This window comes from Pagrus major, chromosome 16 (genome assembly GCF_040436345.1).
Source record: "Pagrus major chromosome 16, Pma_NU_1.0".
NCBI lineage: Eukaryota > Metazoa > Chordata > Actinopteri > Spariformes > Sparidae > Pagrus > Pagrus major.
Genome location: NC_133230.1, coordinates 4,191,829 through 4,219,811, shown reverse-complemented (window position 1 = coordinate 4,219,811; position 27,983 = coordinate 4,191,829). Strand labels below are relative to the sequence as shown.

Below are 27,983 nucleotides of genomic sequence, written 5' to 3'. Positions count from 1 at the left end.
GGCGTAAACTTTGCGAGGATATTTATGCTCCTCAGATGATTTACATATGTGTTTTTAAAGACTCCCTGAACTCCAACATCACACCTCATGTGGTGAACATTACAGCCTCTAGGTGCAGCCAGGGGCATTTGTTTTTGTACACAATGAAGGAAAATCTTTTGAATTTCATTGTAGTTCCTTGACACTGTGCACATTACGGAGGTAGCACCCCTCTGGCTCTCCAAACAAGCACCACAGGAGAAGCTTGAGATCGGATATAAAAACGTAGTTATGAAGACAAACAGCGACGGGTTGGATTTTCACATTTAATAATAGACAAAAATGTTCTGTCATTCTTTTATGTACATCAGTAATTACAAGTTCAGTATGCTATTATCCTCAAGTTTTACACGTAGTTTCATCAGCTTCTAGTAATGCTTGTTCATCTTTACACTGCTGTCTTACATACAAAATATGCTATGTACTGCAGTCACATTTATAAAAGCCTGGAGAGGTGTCGCCATAAATGATTTTTTTAAAACCATTCAACAAATGTCATTCACAATACTTTCTCATTATTTACAAAAAAAACAGCAACTGCTAAATTATACATATTAACAAACTACTTCCTCAGTATATATAATGCCGCTGTACAAAGAGACAGAAAGAAAAGAACGAGGGGTGACGCCAGATTTTTACAATGACCTTATTCTGATGCTTTAACCTGTGTATTAAAGCATTTTAAATACACATTAATGCTGCCAGTGTTTGAAGAAAGTCTACTTGAATATTAGGGAGATTTCCGTTAACTAATCACACTTAAATATGTAATTGCTCTACATTACTATCAGTTAATACAGAGATTAATGAGCTGAATAAGGCCACTGTAAAGTTCAAGTGCTACCCCGATAAAAAGTTTGAGGCTTGGCGAGGCAGGGGCGAGATTTTTAAAATCGAAACAAAATCTGACAGGTTATTTCACAGGTATGGTGGCACGATGGCGGACAGCGTTCGAGGTTCCTACACATTTCCCTTTGCAAAACCAACTCCCCCCCCTCGGATATTTTGGAGCAGCTCGGGGCCACTTCACACCACAGCGGCTCCGAATGGAGGCGAGACTTAATCGTCTGGAAAATCTGAACTTTAGGACTCAGGAATCCTGTAATGCAACATCAGCACAGCGAACACAGGAAAGTTCATGTTTACCAGCAGGGCAGGAAACGAGGCTGGGAAAAAAAAGGTGCATTTTTACAAAATCATAATAGTGTCATTTTAAACACCAGCTTCACCCACACAGGACTTTTCATTCATGCTGTTTTCCACCTGTCTTGAGTTGACCATTCAGTGTTTTTATACAACACAGCATACTGAGATAAAGACCTTAGATCACGTTCTGGAGGCCTGCTGGTTCATAAAAACTGCAGTAAGAGCCTGTTGCATGCAGCTCTTCCACTAACAGCTGTATTTTAAAATAGCATCTCGTTGAGAAGACCAATTATTGTGGAGGAGCAGGGCTGCTAAACATAGCAACACAAACTGGGCGACCTCGCATTTCCTGTGGCTGCTTCACAACAAGAGCCTCCCACAGGTTTGCTGGTGAAAACCCTGTATCGTGAAGCAGCAGCAGAAAATGTTTGGTTTTGCATCAGTAAAGGTATCCTGTGGAGTGTTTGACCAGCAGTAGTGCTATGGATGAGTGTCGATACGAATTCCTGCCAAATGATTTCACCTATTCCACTGATATACAGGTGGCTGTGTTGTGCAGCAATGCACCAACAAAGGCAAAGAAGAAGAAGAAGAAGAAGAAGAAGACTGTGCAGGATTCAAAATATATTGAAAAAAAATCTGCTTTGCAAATTTTTCATGAGGAAAGAAATAGATTCAATGCCTTTGTTAGAGCTTTTCGGCGCACAACACAACCTAGGGGTCAGGAAACCCAAGGGGGTTAATTTGCAAGGGTTGCCAGATAGTTGTGGATACAAAAAAAATAATTAAAATGCATGTTATAGACGGGGGAATCGTTTCTTCCAGTGAAATCATTTTCATTAAGATCGTTTTTACTGATGGGGGGTCAGCAACCTGATCTTTCTGGAGGGTTGCTACTCGAAAAGGTTGAGAACCGCTGCTTTAACACAGCTTAACTACAGCTCAAAGTGATCTCAGTAAAATAAGACTGAAAATATAACCAGGAACATGGGAGCAAAACTTGTGGAGTGGAGATTTAGTCCACATAGTCACCTCCACAGTGACACAAGTTGAGGCACCAAGATGGTCGTCCTTTTGGGAGGGGTCCAACAGCCAGGGTCAGCTAACCCCTGTTGCAAGGTTGCGATAAAAACGTGTGTTCACAGCTTGGTGGACTAAACAAGGCCCGTGGAAAACCAGCAATTAATGCGGCTCATTAGAACTCTTAATGGGATCTGCAGAAAATGCCAAACCGTTGTGGGCTGGATGCTAAACCACGTTTATCCAACCCAACATCCAAATTTCCCTCATTTCACATGATTCAATTAATCTTGTTAATGTCATGTAATTACTCGAGAATAGCAGCAGTTCAACCAGCCAATCAGCACACACTCCAATCAAGAATTTAAACTGGCCAGACTGGAATTAATTAGCAAAAACAAGTCTGGAATGGGCCGAGTCTATAGTGTCCTCTTTAGTCGCACCAAAACAGGTGTAACAAACCTAAAAGGACAGTGAGGGAGGATGGTTTCTGGACGCAGGTGTGTACCTGGAAATACGCCCCATCAGCCAAAAACAAAATGAAAACTCCTGTGTGGGTGGACCCGAGGGGAAAGTCTCAAGTTTAAAAATAGTTTGTTTCTTCTAAATATGCCTAATCACATTTGATGATTTCAGAGTTTGCAGACCTGTGTAGGAACCCAGTGTGAGGCTGCCGACAGCAGATCTGGGTCAAGCAGCGTTTACAGATAATAGAGTTTGTTTTTCATCACTCTGCCAGTATTGCAGTGTTGAAATGGGTCAGACTGGCCTCCGAGGACAAGAAAATAAAATAAAAAGTTTAGCTTGTCAAAGAAGTGTTGTGATAGAGGCGAAAAACAAACCTCTAGGATTAATTTGCCAACAGACCCAGGATCTGCTCGTCTGAAGCGTCAAGCAGAAATAGATTGAGCAGGCCGCGGACCTTAACATCTTTTTTACAAGTCCAGTGTCTTTCTCGATACATCTCCAACAAGGCAAACCAGCTCTTACATGGTCTGACCCGTGACCTTTCACTCACTGTGCTGTCTGTTAACCGCTGAACCGCCCCGTCACCTCGGGCCCAGAGAGGAACCGATGACAGCAGGCTGCTGGGACTTACAATCCGCCCTCCCAGCGAGCTCCAGTTTTACAGATTCACCGTGGCTGCACAGGTGATTTTTCATTTTACATTCATTTACAAAAGAAAAGAAGAAAAAAAAAGGAAAAAACACAATCTTCATTCTTGGTGGAATTATTACTACAGTACATTTGAATCAGCCGTGGAACAGATTCATTTATGAAGAGCTCTTAGCAAAATGAGATCTCTGCTTTTTGGGGGAAACAAAATAAAAATCTGCAACAGAAGATGAGTGCCGTTATACAGTTTGTCACCGAGCATCGTTACTGGAGAAGAATGCAATAAAGTGAACATGAACAGCTAGTGTTTTTTCTTAAAATGGAAAGAGAGCATGGTGGAATTAAAAACATTTCACAGGCAGGAAATCAAGTATGAGCCGCTGTCTGATCTCAGAGCTGCTCCTGTTAGAGTGCTGATGCCCTTTCAGGAGCACATCGCCCATTTGATGAGTCATGTGACCCCCTGCAGGTCATGTTCGCTCGCCTCTCCTCTTGTCTCCATCAGCTCAGGGTCACGTTTTTTATTCAAAATAATTAACTGTTTTGTTTGTTTGAAGCTGCTTGGAGCACCAGATGAGTGTAAATTAAGCGCCGCAAATTTGCCAAGCAGGTTCAATCAAAAGTTAAAAAACTGTCTGACCCAAAAACTTCATTTTATTCAGGGGAAGTCCCTCTTTTGTCAGCATGTCACCATCCAACGAGATTTTGGGAATTCGATAGCACCTTCATATGATGGTTGGTTACCGACAGTAGTGTAGAAGAGCTTCAACTAATGATTATTTTCTCAGTTAATCGATTAGATGTTCGGTCTATAAAATGTCAGAAATAGGAGAAAAATGTGGATCAGTGCTTCTAAAGCCCAAGATGACGTCCTCACATGTCTTATTTTCATCCACAACCCCAAGATATTCCTGTTTACTGTCATAGAGGAGGAAAGAAAACAGAAAATATTCAAATTTAAGAAGCTGGAATCAGAGAAATTGGACTTTTTCTTTTGTTGAAAAATGATTTTAAACCAATTAACAAATTATAGCCCAGAATAGCCCAGCTAAAATGTTGGCAGTTAATGTTTCTGCAAACCGCTGATTTGTTCCAATTGACATATGTGTCATATCACATTCAAATTAAATGTTTATGACCTGACTTTTCTATTGGGAGGCGGAGGAGACGGGGACCCACAGGCAGCGGTGTTTCTTCACTTTTAAGTGTGAAACCACCGTATGTTTTTAAGGAGACCTCTGGAAAATTTCCAGCTGTGTTCGTTGCAACCAAAGCTGGTATTTTAGACCAAAACATGATCTTTTCCTGACCCTAAACCTAACCAGAACATGAGCGTAGTGTCGTCAGAAACATAAAAATCAACTGAACCTAAAAAAACAAAAAAACTGCAACATAAAGAAGCATAAAGTTTCGACACATCTGTATTTTGGAGAAACATATACTGCCAACCTTCATTCTGGTGACAACCAATCGATTCATCGCTGCAGCTCTGTAGTGTTGATAAAGAAAGCCTTGTTTTGCTTTCAGATGGACTGAAACCGTCTTTAATAAAAACCGTTCTGTGGGACCAAACTGTCACATTAAGTTCCTGACTTGTGGTTATTTCCAACCATTAAGGCCCTGCAGAAGTGACAGAATTAGCATCAAACCAGGCATGATGGCTTAAAAAAAATAACAAAACGTTGTTCTGACGGAGAGAAGAGCAAAAAAAAACGAATAGAAAAACGGGTAAAAGTGAACTTTGAACTAATCTGCCTCCTTGATGGTCGCAATGCTCTGTGGGGTCACTGGAGTGGAGTTGTGAGCACATCCCGCTCTCTATAATTACAGAATGTCAACTTTGTTCATGCTTTCTGCACTGACCTTTTGTGAGTGCTTAAAGTGTGCCCTTTAACCAGACGCTGAGCAGCTCTAGTGTGCTGAACACATGTGAGAGCCCGGCACTAAATAGACACGTTCTTTAGGGCAAAATGTGAGTTACTAAATTCTTCTATTACTGTATATCTCAGAGGGTGGGAAGTTAATAACTTTGAGAGGCAGGAGATATGTTTTCCATATGCATCAGGCAAAGACCTGCAGGTGTTTGGAGTCGAAAGTTGAAAGATGACCAATGTGGACTAATTTAAATCTATTCTGACACTCAGTGCTGAAGGAGAGAAGAGGAAAAAGGCAGGAAACACAGATCTGACACCCTGATGCCCTGACAAAAACAGAAAACTATTTGTGACATTTCAAAGCAACAGCTCTGTTTCAAACTAGCAGCCTGAGTTTTCTTTTGTTTTGTGTGTGTGTGTTTCTGGTGTTCGCCTCGCGTTTTCTCATTCTGTGCTTTCCCTCGTTTAAACCCGGCTGACAAAAAGAAGTAATGTTTCTTTAAAAATGGACTGGTGATTTCAGATAAGAACTGTGGAAAGAGCAGGTAGAGCAGATATAAAAGGAAGGGGGGGAAAAAAAGGAAAGGCTCAGAGCGACCTCACACATTGAAGCACAAAAAACAGAGTAAGCTCGAGAGACGAGGCAACAAGATAATTTCAAGAGGCATTTTGAAGAAAAAGGTTTTTTTTTCCCCTCCTCTTTTTTTAAAATCAATACCCAAGATGTCAATTCAAATGTCCCATTTAAAAAAAAGGTGCAAATAAGGAAACTTGCATTGTGGCCGCTCGCTCCACTAATGTATGTGTGTGCTTCGTGTTCAGAGCTGTCGGCCTGGTACCGTTTAAACGTTGGCATTAGCAGCTGCACTGTAGCTGTATCGATATGAACACAGACGTCACTGCGGCGGGGGCTAATTGAGCAGCCGTAGATAGCTCAGGGACACGGAACAATCGGCATCGAGCGGCAGGTGGAGAGCGACAGAGTTTCTGGCATCGAGGCAGGGGGGGTATGTTGCATTTGTGGACATGGGAGCAGCAATTAGAGGCTATGGATTTCTGCGGCAACGATCACAGAGGATGCCGAACCGTTGGCCCGGCTCCCCTTGCGCAGATCGGCCTAATCACTTCAGTCAATCAGAGTCAGCCGATCTATAGGAAGCCTGTTTCACATGAGCTCGAGGGGCGGGCACTGCCAAAGGGACAATCGTTAAACACCGGAGGGTTTTCTCACCACCAACTGTTTTGGTGTGTGTGTGTGTGGGAGCCCCCTGTGTGCACAGCGATTGGCCGTCATTGCAACTGGAGAAATAATTAGCTGGAAAAGTTTCAATCGGGGCGCTGGCTTACTGTACGATCCAGGCAGCCAGCGTGGATGTGTTGTCGCTGTGGTCACGTTTTGTACTCGGATGCACAGCCAGAGAGGCTGGAAAGGCGTTTGTCTCGGTGGCCATCTGGCTGCCGAGCCAGACAGAGAGACGGGTGGAGACAAAGCTCCAGACAGGCCGCAGAGAAGACAGCGGCAGAAGACACAGAGCCGATTAGAAATGTCACAGACTCTTTAGATGGGCTTTGGCTGCACGGCCGGCCTCCTACAGTGGATCCTCATTAAAAGGAAGACTGAACATGCTGTTAGCTTGCTCTGAGGCCGGACTGTACAGGACTCCGGTGACACCAGCCCTCAGTGCTGAGCTGTGAACATGACAGCAGGCGACAATGGGCTACAAATGGGTACAAGGGCCTGGAAAGTTGGTGTTTGGAAATGTGTGAGTGTGGTAAGTGTGTGTGTGTGCATGCGCAGCTGAACATGTCCAGTTTGTTCCTGCCTTCAAAATAAAACAATACAAAACAAAGAACAACAATAACTTAATCAAAACGAGAATATAGAGGGTTGCAAAGTCTCTGGATTTTTCAAAAACTACGAGACGAGGATCTCTTCTAGCAGCAAGCCGTGGCCGCCTCGACTCTAACGAGGCGGTGTCGACAAATGTAAAATGTTTCTCGAGGGGGAAAAGGGCGAAGTCAGCACCCACTCTGTCCCTCCCTCCCTCCCCTGCTCCCCCTCTTTGTGTCCAGTCTCTGTCAATCAGTTCGTGGGGACCCACAGTTCCCGTAGGAGGAGAGGGAGGGGAAGTCCGCCGAAGCTCCAGACCGCCGGACGACCCGGCCCCGCAAACCCAAATGTTCCAGTTCTGCGTCCCAGCATGCACCTCTCCCTGCCAGAGCGGAGCTGGCGGAAGTCTCTGTAGGAGGGGGCCGAGGCGGAGGGGGGGCTGATGGGAGAGCGTCAGGTGGTGGGGTGGTAGAGGAGGACAGGGGGCGTGGTCAGATACAGGTGGAGGGCTGTGCGGTGGGCTGCTGTTTGCGGTTCCTCAGGCCTCCAGACTTCTCCTTGTAGCCCACACACATCTGCTGAGAGACGTCCACCAGCGCACTGGCCACCGCCAGACCTGCACACACACACACACACACACACAAAAATGATCACAATTAGGTGAAGATTATGCAAAGATGTAAATGCTGTTGGATTCCTTTTTTGAAACTTTATTAATCATTTAGGCTAAAGAATCAGACCTGTGGAGAGCTGGAAAGTAGGCACAAATGATTTCAAAACAAAAGAAAAGGACACAAAAAGCTGTGTGCTGATAATATACAAGAGAGGAAAAAAAACAGGTTAACAACTAAATCATCATCACACGATAGCTGATGGATTACATTTGCATTTCAGCCAATGATGTATCTCCTCTGTGGTACCAAAGTCTTGCCCCTTGCCTGTAGATTATACATTCATATCGAGATATCGGTAACTAGAGATTTGTGACGTAGCACTGGCCTGGATAACATGACAGCAGATACATGCACAGCTTAAAGCACAGAGGAAATGTAAGCTTGTTAGCCATTACTGAATCCTAGTTTAGGACTAATGTTAATAAAAATGTTTGTACTGTCGTCACCTCAACAATACAACTAAAAGCAATGTGACCTGTCTGAAGGGGGGGGGGGATTAGACATGAGCACAGACATCTGGTCTATTAAGTTACTCATTTGTGATAGTAATGCTGTGCAATAGTCAACAGCCATCTCCAACTTTAAGAAAAAAACATTACAGTAATTTGAACTAGTTCTTGATTTTCTCCTCGTGTTTCTGTTCCTTGTTGACTGACTGGATTGATATTCTTTGTGAGCTCTTCTCCTTCAGTGCATTTCTTCGTGCGCTGCCATCTGCTCTCGATAATGTGCATCAACATGGTCACTTCTCCACTATAAACACACTACATGCACACAGCAAGCAGAATTAGCGTGTAGTGTAAAATTGAAACAAACACACACACACACACATACACAAGTTCTCATTACAGCCAGGTGGTGAAATCATAGACTGGCAGCGCAGGCAGCACACTTCATTAAGATTTATTAATACTCTCTGAGCCATGAAATTCCAATAAACTCCATTTATCTCCAATCATGGATGCATTTACCCCGATCAAGTGCACATTGCCAGCGGCGAAATATGAATTCCAGGGGGAGAAGCAGCGGCTGGGATCACATCCTCTCTCACTCTGATCGTCTTTGGTGTAACAGGCTGCAACTATTAGCTCGCTTCTTGATCTAAAAGTGGCTGCGGGATTGGTTCAAAGCAGCCAAATGAGGCTCAGATACAAATCAGATAATCAACAGAGCTGACCTCCTCGTGGCTGTTCAGAGAGTGACGAGTGCGGCCATTTTGGATCGAGCTTAACTGTAAATGGATGTGCTGTGATGCTGTGAAGACAGACGTCAGCCTGAGGATTTGAATTGAATGTAGCCGGAATGGAGACAAGTTAAAAGCATTACAATGGGAGACCCTCGCGGGCATGAAGTGATAGGTAGGAAGGCGGCTAACATGGTCTCAACGAAAGCCGCCCGAGGGGAAAACTCCACTGAGAGTCGAGGCGGTTTTGTTATGACAAAAGGGCTATGTGGTAATTAATAAGAGCCTGGGGCAGACGGATGGTCTGGGGACTGCAACTGTGGGAGGCTAGGAGGCTATGAAACACAGATGAAATACAGAAAAGGAAAAGAAATCAAGTTGAGTTCTGGTCTGAGTCCTTGAAGAAGACAGTGAAAGAAACAGGAAGGTAAGAAAAAAAAAAAGCAAGTGCTTAGTCCTGGGTCCTATCAGACTGTCGTAAAGGAGAAAGATAAGGAAAACAGATGAAGGACGGATGGGAATGTAAAGAGAGCGAGTGACAGAGCAGAGGATGAAAGGAGGTAATGGGCGCAATTCTCAGCGCTATCAGACAGACAGGAAAGAAAGAATATGGAAGAGAAAGAGGGGGGAGAGCACAGGGAAATGCAATAAAAGACACCACACTGCACTTTAAACCCAGACCTCACAGACAAGGAGAAGACGAGTAATAAAACTCAGGAGTGAGGAAGAGAGCTGCAGCAGGCGTCTTAGCATCGAGAGACACATGCAGACGGAAAGATGATGAAGGGAGGACGGGGAGATGAGAGGGAGAGCAACAAACAGGCTGCAGCCTTCGTCTCACAGCGCAGGACTGAAGAGGAGACACGAGAAGAGGAACGAGTGCTGCAGCCTGCTCGCTGCTGCTGCATCCTTAAGGATCAATACATCCTTGTCACATTAATGGTGCAGCCGTGAAATAATTACTGTAAACAAATGAGACCGTGGTCAAGATGATCTGTAGCCTCTGTTCTACGGTAAATGAATGATTCTGCCTCTTAACATGGAGACCACACATCCCATAATCCCAGATTCGTCTCCTCCGTCAGTGAGGAACATCAATCCAAGCCGTTATATCACCTTTATTTTATTTAAGAGGATTCCACTGCGGCTTGAAAAGATAAATAACACTTTAGATTTTCTTTGTGTCAAACAGCAATCCAGAATTTCTGTGCGGTTTATCAATGTGTCCAAATGTAATTAACAGTGTAGAGACCGACAGAGACCAAATATATTGCTTATATTTAATGTCTAAGAGCCCAGACACACTAAACCGACGAACGCTGACCTCACATTGCCTTTGTCACAGCCAGAAATCACACTTAAAACACACCGGAAAGACTACAGACGACGGCAAACTAGGTTGTACGTTCTGCTCCTGTGTGAGAGGAAATACCTCTCAATACCACCAGGTAGCTGTAGTCTGTATTCGTTATTCACAAAGGGAAACCGGAAGACTCTGGACCGGGGAGTCGCATTTGCGAATCATTTTCACACCATTCTCACTGATATATCCACCTGTAATTGATAATATGTCTGAGAAACGGCGCTAAATGGTTGAAATCATGGATAGTACAGCGACAGGCTCGAGGGTCCATCAGACGCTCATCAACGGCCACGGCATTGGCGGATGGCAGTCACCCTGGTGTGTCAGGGCACTGAGGCCGTGTCCACACAAGGTGCAGGGTGGGATTGACCAGTTGGGAGGCTCAAGGGCAAAAACTGCTGATTGTGGGGCCCGTGACCACCCTGACTCTTATTTGATATTTCCCATCCTCCTCGCTTGAAACGGAAGTTGTTTCGGTCCGCCAGCAGGCCGACCCAAAGCTCTTATTTCTGCTCCGAAGAGCAAGAAGTGACGAGCCGTGACTGAGGATACGTGAGAGCTACTCTCACACAGCCAGACCTTTCTCAAGCCCATACCAACAGCCTACATCCAAGTGAGTCCGACTACATGAGAGCAGGTTTCCCAGAAGGCTTTGCAGCCCTGATATCTGGGACCTTTGAACAAGATGCTTCAAAGAAAATGACATCTCATTTCTCCTCACACATTTCCTCTGTTCCTCTCTCTTTGCTTGGTTTCCTTGTGTCACTCCAGCATCCACCTTAGCTGCTGTTGTATTACAGTGTTTTTTATAGACCACCGTTGACGGAGCTGGCTACATTAGAAACTCATCTTTCTCTTACTATCTTGAGTTTTTTCTTTTTATTTTCTGACTAGCTCTCCAGAGTGGATGAATCTGAAAATGCTGTTGGCTCAGTGATTGGAAAAACGTAGCCTCTCAAATGTGCAGCCGAACTGTGAGGAAGCCAAAAACAGTAAGACAAAGAAAGGGAGAAAATAGTAGACTGTGAAGGAAATATAATAAAAACAGCTGGACCTGGGGCATCAGGAGCCACCTCTGCAGAGAAAACTCAACATAGTTTTCCACATTTTGGGGATGTCTCTCTTCTTCTTCTCCATGTCTCTGCATACTTTATTTTTTCTTCTTCTGCTTCTCTACAGCTGCCCTACACCATCTCTTATACACATTTTCTTGTTTTGCTGTCACCATTGTATTTACATGTCCTTCATCGTGCTGTCATGTCCACCACTCGTTGTGTCTCCCCTCACTGAATAGTTTTAAAAGAGTCAACATGTTTTCTCGGAGTTGCCTCACTGTTAATACTAAAATACAGCTGCTGATAATAATACAGGTATTGATTAGTGTTTATGTTTCTGTCATCAGACGACTCACTCAGCACAACAATAGAACTGATTGTTGGACTGCTGCAGAAAACGACTGTTTACGTGGTTGAGAAGCAGCATTTATGAGCCGCAAACAAATCAGTTTGATTTATATTTGTTGTTATTTGTCAGAAAACAGAAACAGATGAATACGTTTTATGAATAACAACAACAGCTATTGTGCGTTTTCACCTAAACCAGTAAAAAAACAACTGAGATTTTTTTGGAAACAACCTGAAATCTTGAAACTTAACTGTACTTAAGTGGATTTTTCATATATCTTGAGTACAGATGCCTGAAGTCATCTGTAAGAAAATCCAACCAACCCAAAATGTGGCTATTTGACATCCTGGGAATGAGACTCAGCAATCAGCTATCTTTATGGTGCGTTTAGGAACAGCTGGGACAAATCCTACTGATTCTACCTCTAAGTTTAATAGTCTTTGAATTATATTAATATAAATTGGCCGGTAGAAATATGCGTCAGAGGGATACATTTTACTTTGATACTTTGAGTACATTTCAAAGCCTGTACTTTATTACTTTTACTTGAGTAAAGAAGTTGAATCAGTAAATATCTGTACTTCTGCTTGAGTACAGAATGTGTGGACTTTCCATCTCTGGGAGATTCGGAACAAAAGAAAAAGGAAGAAGAAGTAACAAGAGACAAATGTCAGCTGTAAACTTACATTTCTCAAACTAAAACTAAAGCTTCATAAGACGGAAGAAGGAAGGCAGATCAAGGAAAGGATGTGAAAAGAAGTAAACAATGATCAAACCGAGATGGATAAGAGAGGAAAGAAAGCAAGTGATGGAGTCTTACCAGACTGTCCTGGAGGAGGGATGCCGCCGGTGCCCCTGGGTAACCGCACAAAGATGGAGAGCACAGCGGCTTTGTTGCCAAAGCAAGGCTCGAGGGCGATGGGTTTTGGGACGGACTGAGGAAAAGAAAAGGAAACAGACAGAAAATAAAGTATTACACACCACAAGCCTCCCAAATCCTGGTGAACACACGCCACTTTCAAAGACATGGATAACAGAGGCTTTGCTGTTACTGTTCCTGTTTGTGTCAGCAACATGCACAGAGGAAAGAAACCTTTTCCACCCCCCTGTTGAGATACACATACTGATCTGTGGCGCAAATTGGACCCCCCCCCCTCCGAAAAATCCTCCACTGTGCACAATTCCATGACAATGCCGCCTGCGTGCAGCTCGGGCCGCGACTGGATATCAAGTGGCGTCGCTGGGAGCAGAGATTTGTGTCGGAGGAACTGGCGGCACACTCCTGTCGCCGCGGGCTGCCTCGGGCACCTGACTCTGTAATACCAATATCTCCTGTTTATCAGCAGCTCATCCATATGTGGGGATGAGTTTCCCTGCCTGTAAACACTGGCCGGATCTGCTGCCGCTCGCCTCCTACAATATTCATGGGTTTACCTCAACAGAGGATATGGTTATGGAGAACGCCGCCACCTCGCCCGCATACAGATAACGTCCCAGCTCCCCTCGCCTGCCTCCTTTCTTCGCTCTGTATTTTGAATTCCTGAGCCGGACAGGAAACTGGGCCATGGCATGGTTTCATACACTCCTGACACTGCCTCTCTATTTGCTCGCACACACACATACACCCACACACAAGTTCAATCCCTTCCCACGCCGGCCTTTATACTCTGGAGAGTTGAGCTTAACGCCCTGAGTGGAAACGCAGCTGGAGTGTGACACACAGAAATAAATTCCTCCACACACACGCGCGGTTTTCCCACTTACATGCAACTGCATATATACACACACTTGCCACCTTTTCAAACACAAATTCACACAGCTTCTCTCTCTATCTCATACACACATACTGTAAGCGTACACAGGGGGAGCGGGGCAGTAATGATATTCAGGCTCTGACCCATTTTACGCAATTATTCTCTGCTCCGTCTCTCTAAGGCTTACCTTTCATACCAGCAGGATACACAGGCTGTCACACAGGTAGCTGGGGAGGTGGCACAAAGACCTGGATGCCTGTGTGTGTGTGTGTGTGTGCATGTGTGGATTCAGTGCAGCTGATGTTATAAGAAAGGGGGATTCTCTTATTTGTTTATGCCCCTGCGGACGTGTTTCTGCCTGATTACGGCACGTGTGTTTTCACATGTATCTGTGCAGAACTGACAGAGAAGGGCATTTTATTCTCTGTTTGCACTGTACGTGTGTTAGTGGATAATAAACCCTTTAAGTCACGCACCTCACGGCTTCATCAAGTAAACGTGCAGGTATTTTACTCGATGGTTTCATATAAATAAGTCCCCCAAGGCACAATGGCAATCTTGGGTGACACGTTGAACTATTGTATAAAACTTCCAACACAGCTGTTTCCTTCAAAGACTGTGGGTCTATGTGCAACTGCAGGTCGCAGAGGAGCAAATGCAGACTCCTCCATAAACTCAACGTCATCGTCATCAAGTATAAAGAAACAGACATGCAAAATATTCCAGCCTTTAAGGACATTGTTAAAACTTAGGAAGGCCAAGGCGTCTTGGAACACGTCCTTTAAAAAGGTTGCGGCCCCTGAATTAAGACACAACTTTGCACCATTTGGAGGATTTTTGCCAGCAAAAAAATAGGTTGAGAGACGTTTACTATTATTTATGTGTACACAGTACACTAGCAACATTGTAGTGATATAAAGCTGGCTGAAAAATCAGTAAAGTTCGCATTTAAGGGAGATTTACGTAAAGGATATATGTGTTTGAAAGGCCAGAAGCCTTTACTTTGACAGATCCATAAAGCCAGCAGCATTACAGATCCCATATCTGAAAGGCTTTTACAGTGTGTGCGTGTGTGTGTGTGTGTAATTGCAATACGCCTGCGTGCCTGACTTTGTATATATGTTTTTTTCCATGCGGCCGAGAACTTGCCATGTTCATGCATCTTTGGACAGAGAAGGTTATCAGGAGGTTGTGTTTGTGTGTGTGTGTGTATGCTATGCGTGTATGCCTCAGAGCTCCCAGCAATTTTCAGCTGTGTTGATCCGGCGCTCACACACATGCGCCGATACAGCACCCCCCCCCCCAAGAACTGACAGGGGGAAAAGTTCAGATCCAGACAAATGGGCTCGTACTGGGACGGACTCGCCTGCTGGAAACGCTGAAGTCAAACCAGCAGCAGCATCGACAACACACGGAAAATAACAAACACTCAGGCGTGTTTAGATAGCGGGACGTCGTACAGCATCTCAATGCTCTCAACAATAAATCATCAATATGGTGCTTTGACTTTGAGAAATTAGCGTGATTAATGTCAACAATCGAGAGCACGGAGGGAAAAAGAGGGTCACTGCTTTGTTTAAAGTCCTCTCCATCTTTAGCTCCCTCCCCTTGATTATCTTTCTGTCTCTTGTCAAGTCAAGTTTATTCAAGAAGGCCAAAATTAAGACAAGTTCGTCCCAACGGGGTTTACAATCTGTTAGCGTACGCCACCCTCTATCCTAACAACCTTGACTCAGACAAGGACAATCTGAGAATCACCTTATCAAAGAAAACAAGAACTCTTTATTCCATTAAAGAAAAAACTTCTGAGACATTTTCCCTGTTTGTTTGTCTTATATATATTATATTGCAGTCTTTTGAAGCTAGCATTCTAACATCAACATTGATTTCCACACAAATTTTCATATTCATATTCTGGGATATAATCATAATAATTACCATAAACAAACAGGACCGTTGCTGAGAAGACTGGCAGCTTTAACAACCGGTCATTACCTTGATGTATTTACAAAGTTAAAACAGGAAAATATACAGAATGATCACATGAAAAGGGGAAAAGAACGAGGAGCAACAACCTTCAGAGCAGTTATAGGTGGGTTTATGTGAAAAATGGGCTTTAATAAGAAAGACTAAAACATAATTTTAACGGCAACCCATTTTAGGACTTTATACTTTTTTGATCGGTCTGAGAGAACGACGCTTTCTGCGATCGACTAACCAGTGGTCAATCTGCCCTCGCTCTTCCCCTCCCGTCTGCTGTCAATCACACATGCTCTGCAGAGAGAGAGACACTCTCTGGCATCACATCCCTCCTGTAAACGCACTGACTGTGATGCAACCCCTCCCATTTAATGTAGTCCTACTCACGCCGTCGTTGTGTACAAGCCTGTAGGTGCACCTGGTTGTTGGTTTTGATCGGCTGCATAATTAACAACGAGTTTCCTCCACACGCGGCTCACCTGCTGTTATGACAACTGAATCCAAAAGGCGAAGTGTGTTTTGTTTTTTGGGTGACTTTATCAAACCTCCTGCTGTACCTGTTGTGTTTTAAAGCAAAGGCTTCCCAGGTATAGTCATGCTAAGGTGCAAGAGTTGGAGCCATGAACTCGGTTGTTTTATCTTCTAATTGTTTGACATGTCAAAACTCTGGTATCAGAGACAAGGAATACTCTAATTAGACAGTGTTCTTTCTTTAATTTGGGGAACTTTGATTTTACTGTTATTGTAATTTTCAAAACTTCTATTAATTTGCCTGAGGACCTTGTGGGACCTTGTGAAAAAAGGCTTCAATCCCGCTCTGCTAGCACTTTACAGGGGCTTCTTTAAAAACTCACCAGAGAGGTGGGAGTGAACCAGATAAAAATATCCTAATTAAATACTAAAAGGGAGCAAATTGCAATTCTGTTTTTCCATTTGATTGCAGTAAAAGACAACATTGTCCCTCAGGGCGATAAAACATTAACGTCACTTAGAGCTTCATGTGATAAATGAGCGATGACTCAATAACTAGATAAGACAACCAGGCTCTCAGCGAAAGGATCATTTCTTTCCATTTTCAGAATCATACCGCTAGAACATCATTACATGCGGCTTACATGGATTGCTGAGAAATGGGAATACAAATACTGAGAACTATTCCAATACAACATTAGGTGGTGCAATATCACACTTGGATAATTTTGCTCCTTCATCCCCTCAGTAGAAGAAAAGATGAAACAATTATTTTGGCCTTGCCAGAAGCAATCCAACCGGGCTTGGTTCGCTCCAGTCCATGGGTCTGTTTTCGCCTCGGGCAAAATGTATTTCTCATCCACTGTGTTTACAATTGGAAAAATGAGGGTTGCCCATGATAACCTGAACACATCTGTACTCGGTGTAAAAAAAAAAAAATAGATAAAAAGAAGAAGAAGACTGGCAGCTTTTAATTTTTACAGCTTAGGGCTGTCGGAAGACTCCTCTGCCAAGTCCAATTTCCGCTGCAGCGGCTGCAAGCTGCTCTGAGGTTCTCGCTTGTTTACGTGCTTGTTTCTCAATTTCTAACACCGGCATCTCACACTGAACGGAGAGCGGATGGGCACACACTGAGAGACAAGAGACTCGCTGTCAGACTGATGTTGGATGTGACAGTGGGATCATTTTGATTCTCCGGTCCTCCTTTTGTAATCGATTGCGTGAGTGCTCATCAGTACGAAAAATTGTTTCCAACGTACGAACTCAATTTCTACCTGAGGGTATGAGTCAGGTTCTCCACTTTCCATTTTTGACAAAAACAAAAACAGCGCAGCCTTAAAAACAACAACACTTTATCTCCTTCCACACACACATGTCCACTTTATTTTGTCCTGAGCGTGAATTAAGGAGGGAAACAAAACAAAACACCTTGGAAAATTCAATTATCCTTCCTTTTAAACTCTTTGTGCATGTGATTTTTTTTTCCCCTTAAGATGTTCCCCAAAGGTAGTGTCTTTTCCTGCAGTCTTCTTCAGAGGCTGTGTGTTAATAACATTCCCCAGCAGATGCCTTTGTTTTACAGCGTTGAAGCCCTCCCTTCGACTCCCCCCCCCCCCCGCCCAACCTCCCCCACCAGAACCACTCTGGAGAGTTATCTAGACCGGCCAGGCAGAGCGGCGAAAGGTTTTGTTAAATTACCTCCAGTAATTAGCCCAGCACGTAGGATCACTGCCGAGCTCACACACACACACACACGGACACACTGATGTGGGCATCCACCGCTGCTGCATGCTGCTCCGCTTTCATCCGCTGCATTCATCTCTACTTTAGCAGCAGCTGGGGATGAGTTTTCCCCCGCCAGCGACGGGAGCGAGTCAAACTCCCTGTTGCTATGACTCACCAGGTACAGCTACTTCCACTGAGCCAACTTTGATGAGTTTTTATTCAGTTGGCTTCTGTTTACAAAGAAAATGTTTGGCCAGCCTGTAATAATAATAATGCCATATTGCAATGTATTTAAACTAAACACTGCCGAAAAATGAAGAAAAACAAGATAAGTTTAACTCAAATTAAAACTGCTCGCTCCGAAAAACACAACTCAGAAACCTGACGTGAATGCAGCTCTTTTCTGACCTGCAACTGAACCGACAGCACACCAGTTTTAACCACTGACTGTATAAGACATTGATGGACCTTCTGGTTCTGCCAAGTGCCAAGTCTTCTAGCCTGCAGGAGGACGACTCCACTGGTTTCAAAAAGAAGCCCGACGTCCCAACTTTTCACTGTTTACTGAGGTAATAAATCACTTTCCTCATGAGTTTATGATCTCAATCTCTGGTTTAAAGTCTTCTTCAACACAGCATGATGTTCAGTTTTAGATGATGGTCCCATTTAGAGTAAAATAGATGATAAAGCAGGGTATGTTTCTGTTGATACCTCAGGATATCCTCCCCGGCAACAATCTAATTCTTGGAGAATTGCGACACCCCTTTAGACATCACAGTGGGTCAACGCCTGAGTTTATTTATGTCAAGCTTTACAAACTAATGGAAACCAAGTCGACAGTGGCCATATCCAACATCAAACCAAACGCTCCTCAGTACGAGAGCTGAGGCTGCCGATTCTTTGAGGCTCAGAAGACGAGGACGCTTTGGTTCAATGTGTTAAAATAATGTGCCGAACAGGCGAGAAGCTTCACGTCTCTGATTACTGTAAACAAATAAAAACACCCTTAGTCCTCAGCACTTCCTCTTCGTTCTCTCACCTCACTTCTCTTCGAACTGTAGGTTGAAGTGACAATTATTCACGAGAACCGAGTCACAGGTGGCTTCATGCAACATCACCACTCGATAAATGTAAATATTTCTGCTTTCCTGACAGAGCCTCCTCTCCAGGTAACCCTGAGAAACTACAGAAATAGAAAATGTAAAAAAAGAAAACACTATTCTTGCTATGAAAGATGTTATAAATAACATCACAGGCAACTTATCTTTAGATATGAATAAACCTTCAGATGTTCAAGCTATAATTGTGTCACCTGTCTCCCGTCATCACAGCATCATATGGAAAATATTTAAAACATCTGGAGTCAGCTGTCGCCTCCTTCTGCACGTGCATCTCAACAAAACGGGGACTCTGTCTGTTTGATTCAGAATTTATGAGTTTCCACCATGCAATTTGAACAGTTTTGACCTTTGACACTTCTTTCCTTGCCTGCTAATCATGAAATTTAAGGTTATCACACTTGTACAATTGGTATAAAAATCAGCTGAACGCCTATAATTCAATGTCATGTACAACAAGTTGGGGTGAAGATAACGGCGCACCACAATCGCGTCAGATAAACCAGAACGGGTTTCTTTGCTCCGACCCTTCCTCCTCCTTTTATCACATGTCCCGTTTTCTCTCGTCCCACGGTATCTATAAATAAAAGCAGAGCAGGAGGCGTCACAAAGGTAATCATCTGCCCGTGATGCCGGGGCCGCAAGCTCCATTTGGCAGAAGCAGACTGAATATATCTCATCTGCGGAGCAAGTTTGGACTTCCCACCGCGGCTATAAACAACTTTAATGATCTTCAGCCTACTGTGAGGCGCTCGGCCCCCCTGCATACTCGATCGCGGGTCTTAATACACTACTGTAGCATCCTGATAAAACAGCATGGAAACAAGGGGAAGGAACCTGCTCCGAGTCGCTCAATCTGAGCCGGGGAGGGGAGATAGGATAGTGTGCGCTCACCGTTTGAGCTGGTGAAGGCAGAGAAAGCTGAGGAGGAAGATCTAAATTGGATCTCTGCTGCTGGGCTGGCTCCTGCCCTGATGGAGAGGAGGAGAGCAGGCCAGGAAGAATGGAAGAAAAGAAAGTGGAGAAGAAAAGGTAAAGCAGAGACGGAGGAAATAGGGGGTGGGGAGGGCGCCTGATTCCCACAACAAGCCGCATCTTTTTCTTTCCGCACGGCGTTGCACACGCCGACACCCACACAAACATGCAGGAGTACACAAAAACACACACACTCACGAACAGAACGAGCAGATAAGGCCAACAGAAAACCCCAGACGGCTGATAGGATCAGAAAAGGGCTAGTAAATTAGAGGAGAACACTATAGTGAAGTGAGGATGCCAGACGGGAGACGAGAGAGGAGAGAAAAGAAAAGAAGATACAAAGAGAAATGAAAACAAAAAGAAGAAAGAAGGATGATAAACAGCCAAAAGAAGAAAAGTGAAACTAAGAGAAAGGTGAACAAGGACATGAGACAGAAACATTCAAAAAAGATTAGAAGAAGTCTATAAATAAAATGAAGGAGAGAGGAGAGAACAGAAAAACTGACGATAAACTCAAATAAAAGAAAAGAAAAGAGATGCGAATATCATTAGAACAAACAGAGAACAAAGGTTACAAAAATAAAAAAGAGACGGTAGAAATGAGACAAAGTGGGAAAGTGGGAGATGGATGAGAAAAGAAGAAAAGACACAGAAAAGAGAGAGAAAAAGGATGATAAAAAAAACCCAAGAAGAACTGAGAAGAGGAATCCTGAGACTACGAGAGAGGTTCAGAAACCTGAAGTGAAAAAAGCAAAAAAAGATGAATGGGGGTAAAAAAACAGGAGAGAATAGGGAGGAAACATATGAGAAAAGTTCAGAAGGAAAAGTCAGAAAGAGATGAAAATATGATAAATGGAAAGAACGAAGGTAACAAAAGAACACAAGACAGAAAGAAAGAGAAAGAGAGAGGAGGGATGGGGACCAGATGGAAAAGTGAAGAAAAACAGGAAGAAGTAAAGAAGAAGAGAGGCGAGTCGAGGAGAGGGGAAAATGAATAGAGAACAAAAGAGAAGTGAAGAGGCGGGATAGTTTCGGTTCCAGCGGGGAGTTTGATGAGCTGCTGATCTTCCCGAGGGGCCCTGCAGCCTTTTGCTGGGAGTAACCTTGTGTTCGGGAGCAGAGCCCCCTTGAGATGCATGGCCCCTGTCAGAGCCGAGGGGCCCCCGAGTCACCCTGCTGAAACAGCCCTATAATTCTGCACTGCATCTGCATTCAGGGGTCATTTATCACAAAGTGCACAGTCACAGGTATACCTGCCTGCGGCTCCATGCCCGCCGAATACTCAACTCGCAATTTCTATAACTCTGCACAATTTCTACTTTTAAATGTTCTCTGCTGCTGCCTCTGTGCTCCATATCTGCATTTAAATCGGCTCTCTTGCCTACTTCAGTTCCGCTAGTGCATCAAACTCCTCTCTATAATAAAGTCTTCTCGACCACCCTCCTCCAGCTCGAGCTTGATCTTAACATTTAAATCAACTCTTCCACTACTTCAGCTGGCTCAATCTCTGCTTTTAATTTGCTGGATTGATTCTTTATGCTTAAATTTACTACATCACCACGGATACCCTGCACCGTGCATGAACTCTATACTAAAACGTACTCAATTTCACTAGACTGATCTGGTAAAAGTTTCTGCCCTTACCTTGATTAAAGAGTGATAAATTGCTTTTAGTGATGCCTGTTGTTGCCAAATCTTGGATTGTGGAGTCAGGAAAGAAATGAGCTGGCCAGACATCTGCAGGATTTGCCAGTACCCCAGGAAATCTCTCAATTTTTGTTGGGAGGTACTTCATCTTCGCTTGAGGCTCGCAACTCAAAGCTTAACAAGCGGCTAAACCGATTGTGACGTCACCAGTTTGTAGCCAGACGTGACCATATTTTGATGAGAGTGTGAAGCTGGGTAGGACATTCCTGATGCTGCAATCTTTTGCAAAATCAGAAGTTTATATTTCCGAGTTGGTATTCCTGACTGCATCCCAGTGCGTCTGCTGGTGGAAGACATAGACGCCCACAACAAACTGCTGATGTTCTCTGAGCTTCACAGCTGATTTAACAGATTACAACATGTAAAAAACAAAGACTTCTATCAAGCATAAATCAACTGAATGGAAATGAAACAACAACAAAACAACAAAGCACTTTTCCCAACACAAACACTACAGGAAGTAAAAATGGTAAAAGTTATTTGTTGCCCGAGTTCCTGACCTTGAATTCCGATTTTAATTTCACTTTACCGCGTCGGAGGAAGTAAAAAGCAGGTGAACTTCACTGGAACAACTTTCTGCCTGTGGTGGAAATGTACTGCGACCGATTCTTTTCGTTAATGCTTCGTCTCATTATTTGGTAAAAATGTGTCAAGACACAGTAGTCTGTTTTTATTCTTATCATCAGTGTTGTTCATAAACCCTGCAGACTGTACTCAACTTCCTCTGTCTGACTGCGACTCCGCTAATCCCATTGTTAGAAGACAGCAGGTATTTTCCTCTTTACATGGAAGTGTGACCACTGTTTAGTTTCCTAATATTTGAGCTGTGTGACTGTTTTTGTTTTTCTCAGCAGAGATAATTTAATACATTCATGTGAGTTTTCTTAAAAACTGTCCACAGCGAGGCTCAAGTATTTTTTCAAAGTAACTTCGACATTTATTTTCTGGTGCTTTGAGCGGCACAAACTACAAGTCTGTTCATCTCCAAACAATGGGGCGGTGACAGAAGTTTCATACAAACATATCTGCAAACCTTGGCATGGCTGGCTACAATCATCACTGAGAGAATGTGTTTTTTGTGATTCAGAAGCATGAAAAATCAATTTTTTATTTAAGAACAACAAGAAAAAAATGTAGTATCTCAAACCTCTCTTTCTGAGTTTTCATTCTTTGGACAAATGTTGACTTAACAAATATTATACGGTTGAAAACTTTGGCTTAACTTAATATTTACTTTCAGTTTTTGTAGCAAGACTGAAACAACAGCAGTGCACCAAGAAACTAAGTGAAGGGTTTGGGGTTATGTGTAGTCTTGGGGGGTAAAATTCCCATTTGTGTCGGGCATTTCATGGACCTGAAATGTTTTGTTGACTATGAACCTAATTTTCATTATTGGGTGAACTTATTCTTTAGGTCATGTGGCTCAAATCTTCACTTTAGGACCTATAGAGTCCCTGAACCGGACCTGTTCTGATAAGAAGTGGTGCCACCAACAGTGTCGTCATTTTGTTTAAGGCTGACTCCGTCTTTTACTGTACTTTGTTCCAAAAACTGTTTATCCAGATGGACAGAACTTGGACTACCTTGGATTTCACCGTCAGTATTTCAAAAACACAGATGGTTCGATGCAGCAAAAGAAAAAAGGCTGCTTTGTAAGATGAAGCACGACTTTAATAGTGTCCTCTAATGGTCTACATTTTAAATGCCAGCAAACATTTCCTGAGAGAAGGCGTTAACTCTTTTTTCAAATGAAGAATATCGAAACTCTTATCTCATTTCGAAAGTATAGTCTTAATCTACAATACCTTACTCTCATCTGCATGTATTTAACTCCAGGGTTAACTGGATTCACTCTCATTAGAATTCACAGCCGTTCCACAATAACCGCCTATAACTGCTATAATGTGCTGTTACTCATCAGCAGCCCACTTTCATCATCATCCGGCCTTCACACTGTCCCCGGCAAATGTACACTGCATTCGCCCTCATTAGGTGGAATCAGACCTGCACTACACTTCATACTCGTCTACCTAAGTGAGCTCAATTTAGCCTCCTTGGCTTGTTGAAAACTAATGGAATCATCTCATATAGTTCATACTCAGAAATGACGTAAAAACAGATGGTGAGAGGAATTATCTATCACCGCAGCGTGACTGTAATCACAAACTGCAGTCGACGGGTAAAAGACTGAAGTCCCACTTGAGGGAGGGATGAGCGACGACCCCCGATGATGGATGGTAGCTTCCCCCGTTTGCCGTCCTGTCAGGCCAGGCAGCGGGGAGATCTCTGGGGTTTGGCGGCGATCGCTCAAAGAAAAAAAAAAAAAAAGGTTGTGCTCACCTTGACGTTTCCTCCTATCAGGTCAGGTGGCTCTTCGTCCGTCTCCAAGGCGACATTGATGGTGGCGAAAGGCCGGCTGGCCATCTGCTGCATCTCTCTCAGTAGTTGCTAGGGAGAAGGAGGAAGAAGAAGAGGAGGAGGGTGAAGGTCAGTGACCGGAAAACACAGACTGTATATTCTCCAATCAACTGCCCAGCGTGAAGCCAGTGTGGCAATCATGGAGGCAAGAGTGGAAGCAGTATTTAAATCTTTCATTTGGGTAAAAAGAACAATATTGCAGTGTGCCTATACTGTTTTTGCAAGTACAATCCTGCAGTGTAACTGCATTTTTCTTCCTTTTGAGGACTGACGTGAGAGTCAAAGAGATGAAAACGCAGCGGTGGCAGTGTGATGACGGACACCAGATCCTAGACTTGAAACCACGGATTTGTATCATGGCTTCAGTCTCTTAAGAAGTACAACAACTCTTTAAACTTTACTTGAGTAAATGCACTTCTTTCCATCACTGCAAGGCAGAGGCACAGTCTCAGTTTGGTCTGATTTATAACATGGACCTTGGCCAGAAGAAGAGAAGGAGGGAGGCGATTACGAGGGAAGGTGGGGGAAGGCGAGAAGGAAACAGAAGCTGAAGAAAGAGAGAATGAACAAGGAATTAAAGAGAATTAGAAGAAGGATAGAGGAAGATGAAGATGGTGTGAAAGAGTGTGAGGAGCAGAAGGAAGGAGACGATGGGAGAAAATGAGGAGGAGGTGGATGAAAGCTAGAGACCACAGTAAACAACGTGGTGCACCTGGGTCGTCAACTGTCAAAGCAGCCAAAGTGCCATGAATCGAGAAACAAACGGCGTCAACTGTCAAGACACCAAGAATACCAGCAGCAAGCCCCTCAGAACGAAACAAAAACACCTGCAGCCGCTACATGAGCAGCGAAAACAGACAGAAATGTGACAAAAACTCACAAGGGAGGGAAGAAAGAAAGTCTAAAAGTCTAACTGATCGTTTGTTTGAGATGCATCTCTGAGCGCTTCAGCTCACAATGCAAGTGAAACTGCTACAATGGAGCACGACAAAGTTTCTCTTCTGTGAGGAATTATGCATGTAGACAGAAAATCAGAAGCATTTCAACACAATCAATCGGCCGCTGTCTCATTACTGTAAGACCTTGGCAGAGAGTAGGTGTAAGTAAAGGGCAGCACTGCGATCCAACTTGAAAGCCCACGCAGTAGAAAATCACAAGTGGCATTTGTGTGTCAATGCACGTTCACGTGGGGGTCAAGGCTTAGGCAGGAGGTCGACAACCTCCCGGTCGACTTCTCAGCAGCTTGCAATTAATCTGCTGAGCGTTTCCATCCCTCCTGTGAGGCTGTCAATGGCGGTTATTGACATGTTAGCACTTCCTCTCTAAATGTCAGGCATTATAATCAGATCCTCATTGAGGGTGACAAAAGTAGCTTGATGGAAAGTCTCTTTCTCTCCACAGTTAAGCCTGACAAGGGGAGAAAAGTGTCCCCGATATAACGTCCTCGATTTTCTTTGTGGATCAAGTCAGCTCATTATATTCCTGCGTGCGTCTGTTGATGTGTGCCTGTATTCAAATCTCCCTTTACTCCTCTCTGTTGTAACAGCTGGCGAGGAGGAAATGAACCTTTACTTCCCTTGAGTCACTAGTTTTTAAGGGAATTGTTGTACATCACTGGTAGGACTGGTTAAAATCACTGGTGGTCCTGGATGTTGGATATCATTACGTAGTGATACAGTAAGTGCTGTCTTTTCCTGGTTTTAAAAGCTGCATTACAGTGAAATGATGTAATTTTCTGAACCTACCAAACTTCTAATACTTGCCTTTACCCACTTCCACATTATTTCTGCATTAATGATGATTAATTATAAAATGTATCATGTGTTAATGTGTTAATAAGCAATAGTCATCCCTACAGTAGCCTTAATTTTAAGTATTATGCTTATTTGGATTTTAGCTGGCCAAGAAATTACATTGCCACTGCTCTTATGTTGGTTATTCTTAAAGCTACAGTCAGTAGTAGCAGCTACAGCAGTTAGCTTAAGACTTGATAAAGTAGGAAACTGCTAGCCTGGCTCCGTCCAAAAGTAGCACAAGCTGCCAGCCTACCAGCATCTCTAAAGCTAATAAACATATTATACACTATCTTGCACTTAATTAGGGCTGAAAACATTTATAAAATGTCAGAGAACTGTGAAAAATGCTCATCACAATCATCCAGAGCCCAAAGTGATGTCTTCAAATTGCTTCCTTTGTCCAATCTCTGAGTCCCCTGGTAATTTGAATGACATTTTTTTTTAATTTTTCTTAAACCAAAAGATAAATCAATTCATTGCGCACAAGATTGGCATGGTAATTGGTAACAAAAATAGCCCCTACCCACTCAATTATTGTACTATTTCTTACAAACTATTAAGGCTACACTTTAAATGGGTGACCTAAAATAAGCAGCAACGTGCACAGACGCTTTCTACTCACACACCACATGTTGAGTGTCCAATTTTTGAAAGTACTCTGAACTGATTGCTGCCAATTTAATGTCGTCTGATAGACAATGGTGCTTGATTTACCTGGACACTGCCTGAATGCATCTCTCATCATTCAGTTCACCTCTTTACTGTTTTTTTCTCAGAAACTACAAGGCCATCGAGACTTAATAAGTAACAGAGCTGGCGCGGCATGTTTTCTGCAGCCTCTTTCTAAAAATGCTTGGTTCGCTAAACTCTTCATTATTTTTGTATAAGAAAGTTCATTAGAAAAGGTGGCTAATAAAACAGACTCCTCAGAATATTACTTATTGCGGAGGAGATAAAGTATAAGAGAGGGTTCATTAAAAGCTCTGATCAAACAGAGAGAAACCAAATCAATCCTGACGAGCAGAAAACACGAACGGTGCGATGTATTATAGCAGAACAATAACACCCATGAAGTATGAATGAAATACAACGCCAAAGAGTTGCCTCATTACCGTGAACACAAATGAAAACAGGCTGAAGCATGCCCAGTCTAACGTCTTGATGTTGTACATTCTTCGCCGCCGCCACAGCAGTCAATACAAGGAAACAAATGAAAAACGCAAATGAGCAGCTCATTGTGCCGAGTAACAATTTGTCATGATTAGAAACCCCACTGTGTGAAGCATCTGAGAGCCAAAATATGTAGCCTTTTGTGAGTGTGATGGTGACTGCTGTGTGTGTGTAGCAACACCGCACACTGAGCGCTCAGCCATCTTTGCTCTCCTTAGTCCTTGACAAGGGCACAAAATTAGGACCAGCCACCAGCCAAGAGCTGCTGAAGTATGCAAGTGGCTGGTAGATTTGCAACACAAACCAGCCAGGAAATTGATTGAATGGCTGTTACAATTTGAGCCATTTTACCGACAAAGAAAGTCCTTGACTCAAAAATCAATCTGTTAACACCAAGTCTTAAAGGAGCAATGTGTAAGATATTACATATAGCCAGAATTATCAACAGTGTAAAGAAACAACAGTGTTGATATTATGTCAAAGACGTCTATGTATTATATTGCAGATATGCCTACTGAACCAGCTGGAGGTGATAGTCTGATAGCCCCCGTATATCCAGAATACACTCACAAAATGTCAAGAAAGGAGATATTTTTACACCTTTTTTCCTCCTTAGACAAGCTTACCTGCCTCTTTAACTCATCTTAAAACACGCTTCATTCAAACTCAACGTAAACAAAATAACACCAACAACGTTCTTTGAGTAAGATGTGAAAATATTCAGGCTCTCCTCTGCCGTGCCGTGTCGAACCCAGTTTAAAGGCAGGTGATACAGTATGGAGGTGATTTACAGCGGCTCTGACCAGGACTGTGAAGCCCCAGTCCTGGTCAGAGCCGCTGTAAATCACCTCCATACTGTAGCTCCAAACTGTGAAGCCCCAGTCCTGGTCAGAGCCGCTGTAAATCACCTCCATACTGTATCACCTGTCTTTAAACTGGCATCTGTCGGTCTCAGGGGCTGTGTTCGGTCCCAGTCTGGTGTCCAGTCCTGTTCACTGGGAGGTGGCTGAGGTTGAGATGAGGTCAACCTCGTGTTAGCTTATATGTCCGTGGAGCTCCACAACTCACTGAGCTACAGCAAAGTCCATAGTGAGTAAGCGGTTATGCTGCCCCCTATAGGTTTGGAGCTACCTTTGATTTTTGGCCATTTCTTACAAATTGCACCTTCAAGTACAAATCAAAGACTTTCCTGCCAAACAACAAAACTCAAACCACC

The 27,983-nt window shown here is 43.5% G+C and overlaps 1 protein-coding gene across 2 annotated transcripts in view; it reads right to left on the bottom strand.

The window, feature by feature from the left end:
• Window positions 1-291: 291 nt before the first annotated feature.
• The window catches only part of atrn (attractin), a 139,859-nt gene continuing 112,167 nt past the window's right edge, over window positions 292-27,983 (bottom strand). For both annotated transcript variants that reach the window (XM_073483318.1, XM_073483317.1), the window contains exons 27-29: window positions 23,724-23,831; window positions 12,471-12,585; window positions 292-7,642 (exon numbers count right to left, since the gene is read on the bottom strand). In XM_073483318.1, the coding sequence (XP_073339419.1) occupies window positions 7,518-7,642; window positions 12,471-12,585; window positions 23,724-23,831 (348 nt within the window). In that variant the 3' untranslated portion in view covers window positions 292-7,517. The remainder of the gene's footprint in view (window positions 7,643-12,470; window positions 12,586-23,723; window positions 23,832-27,983) is intronic.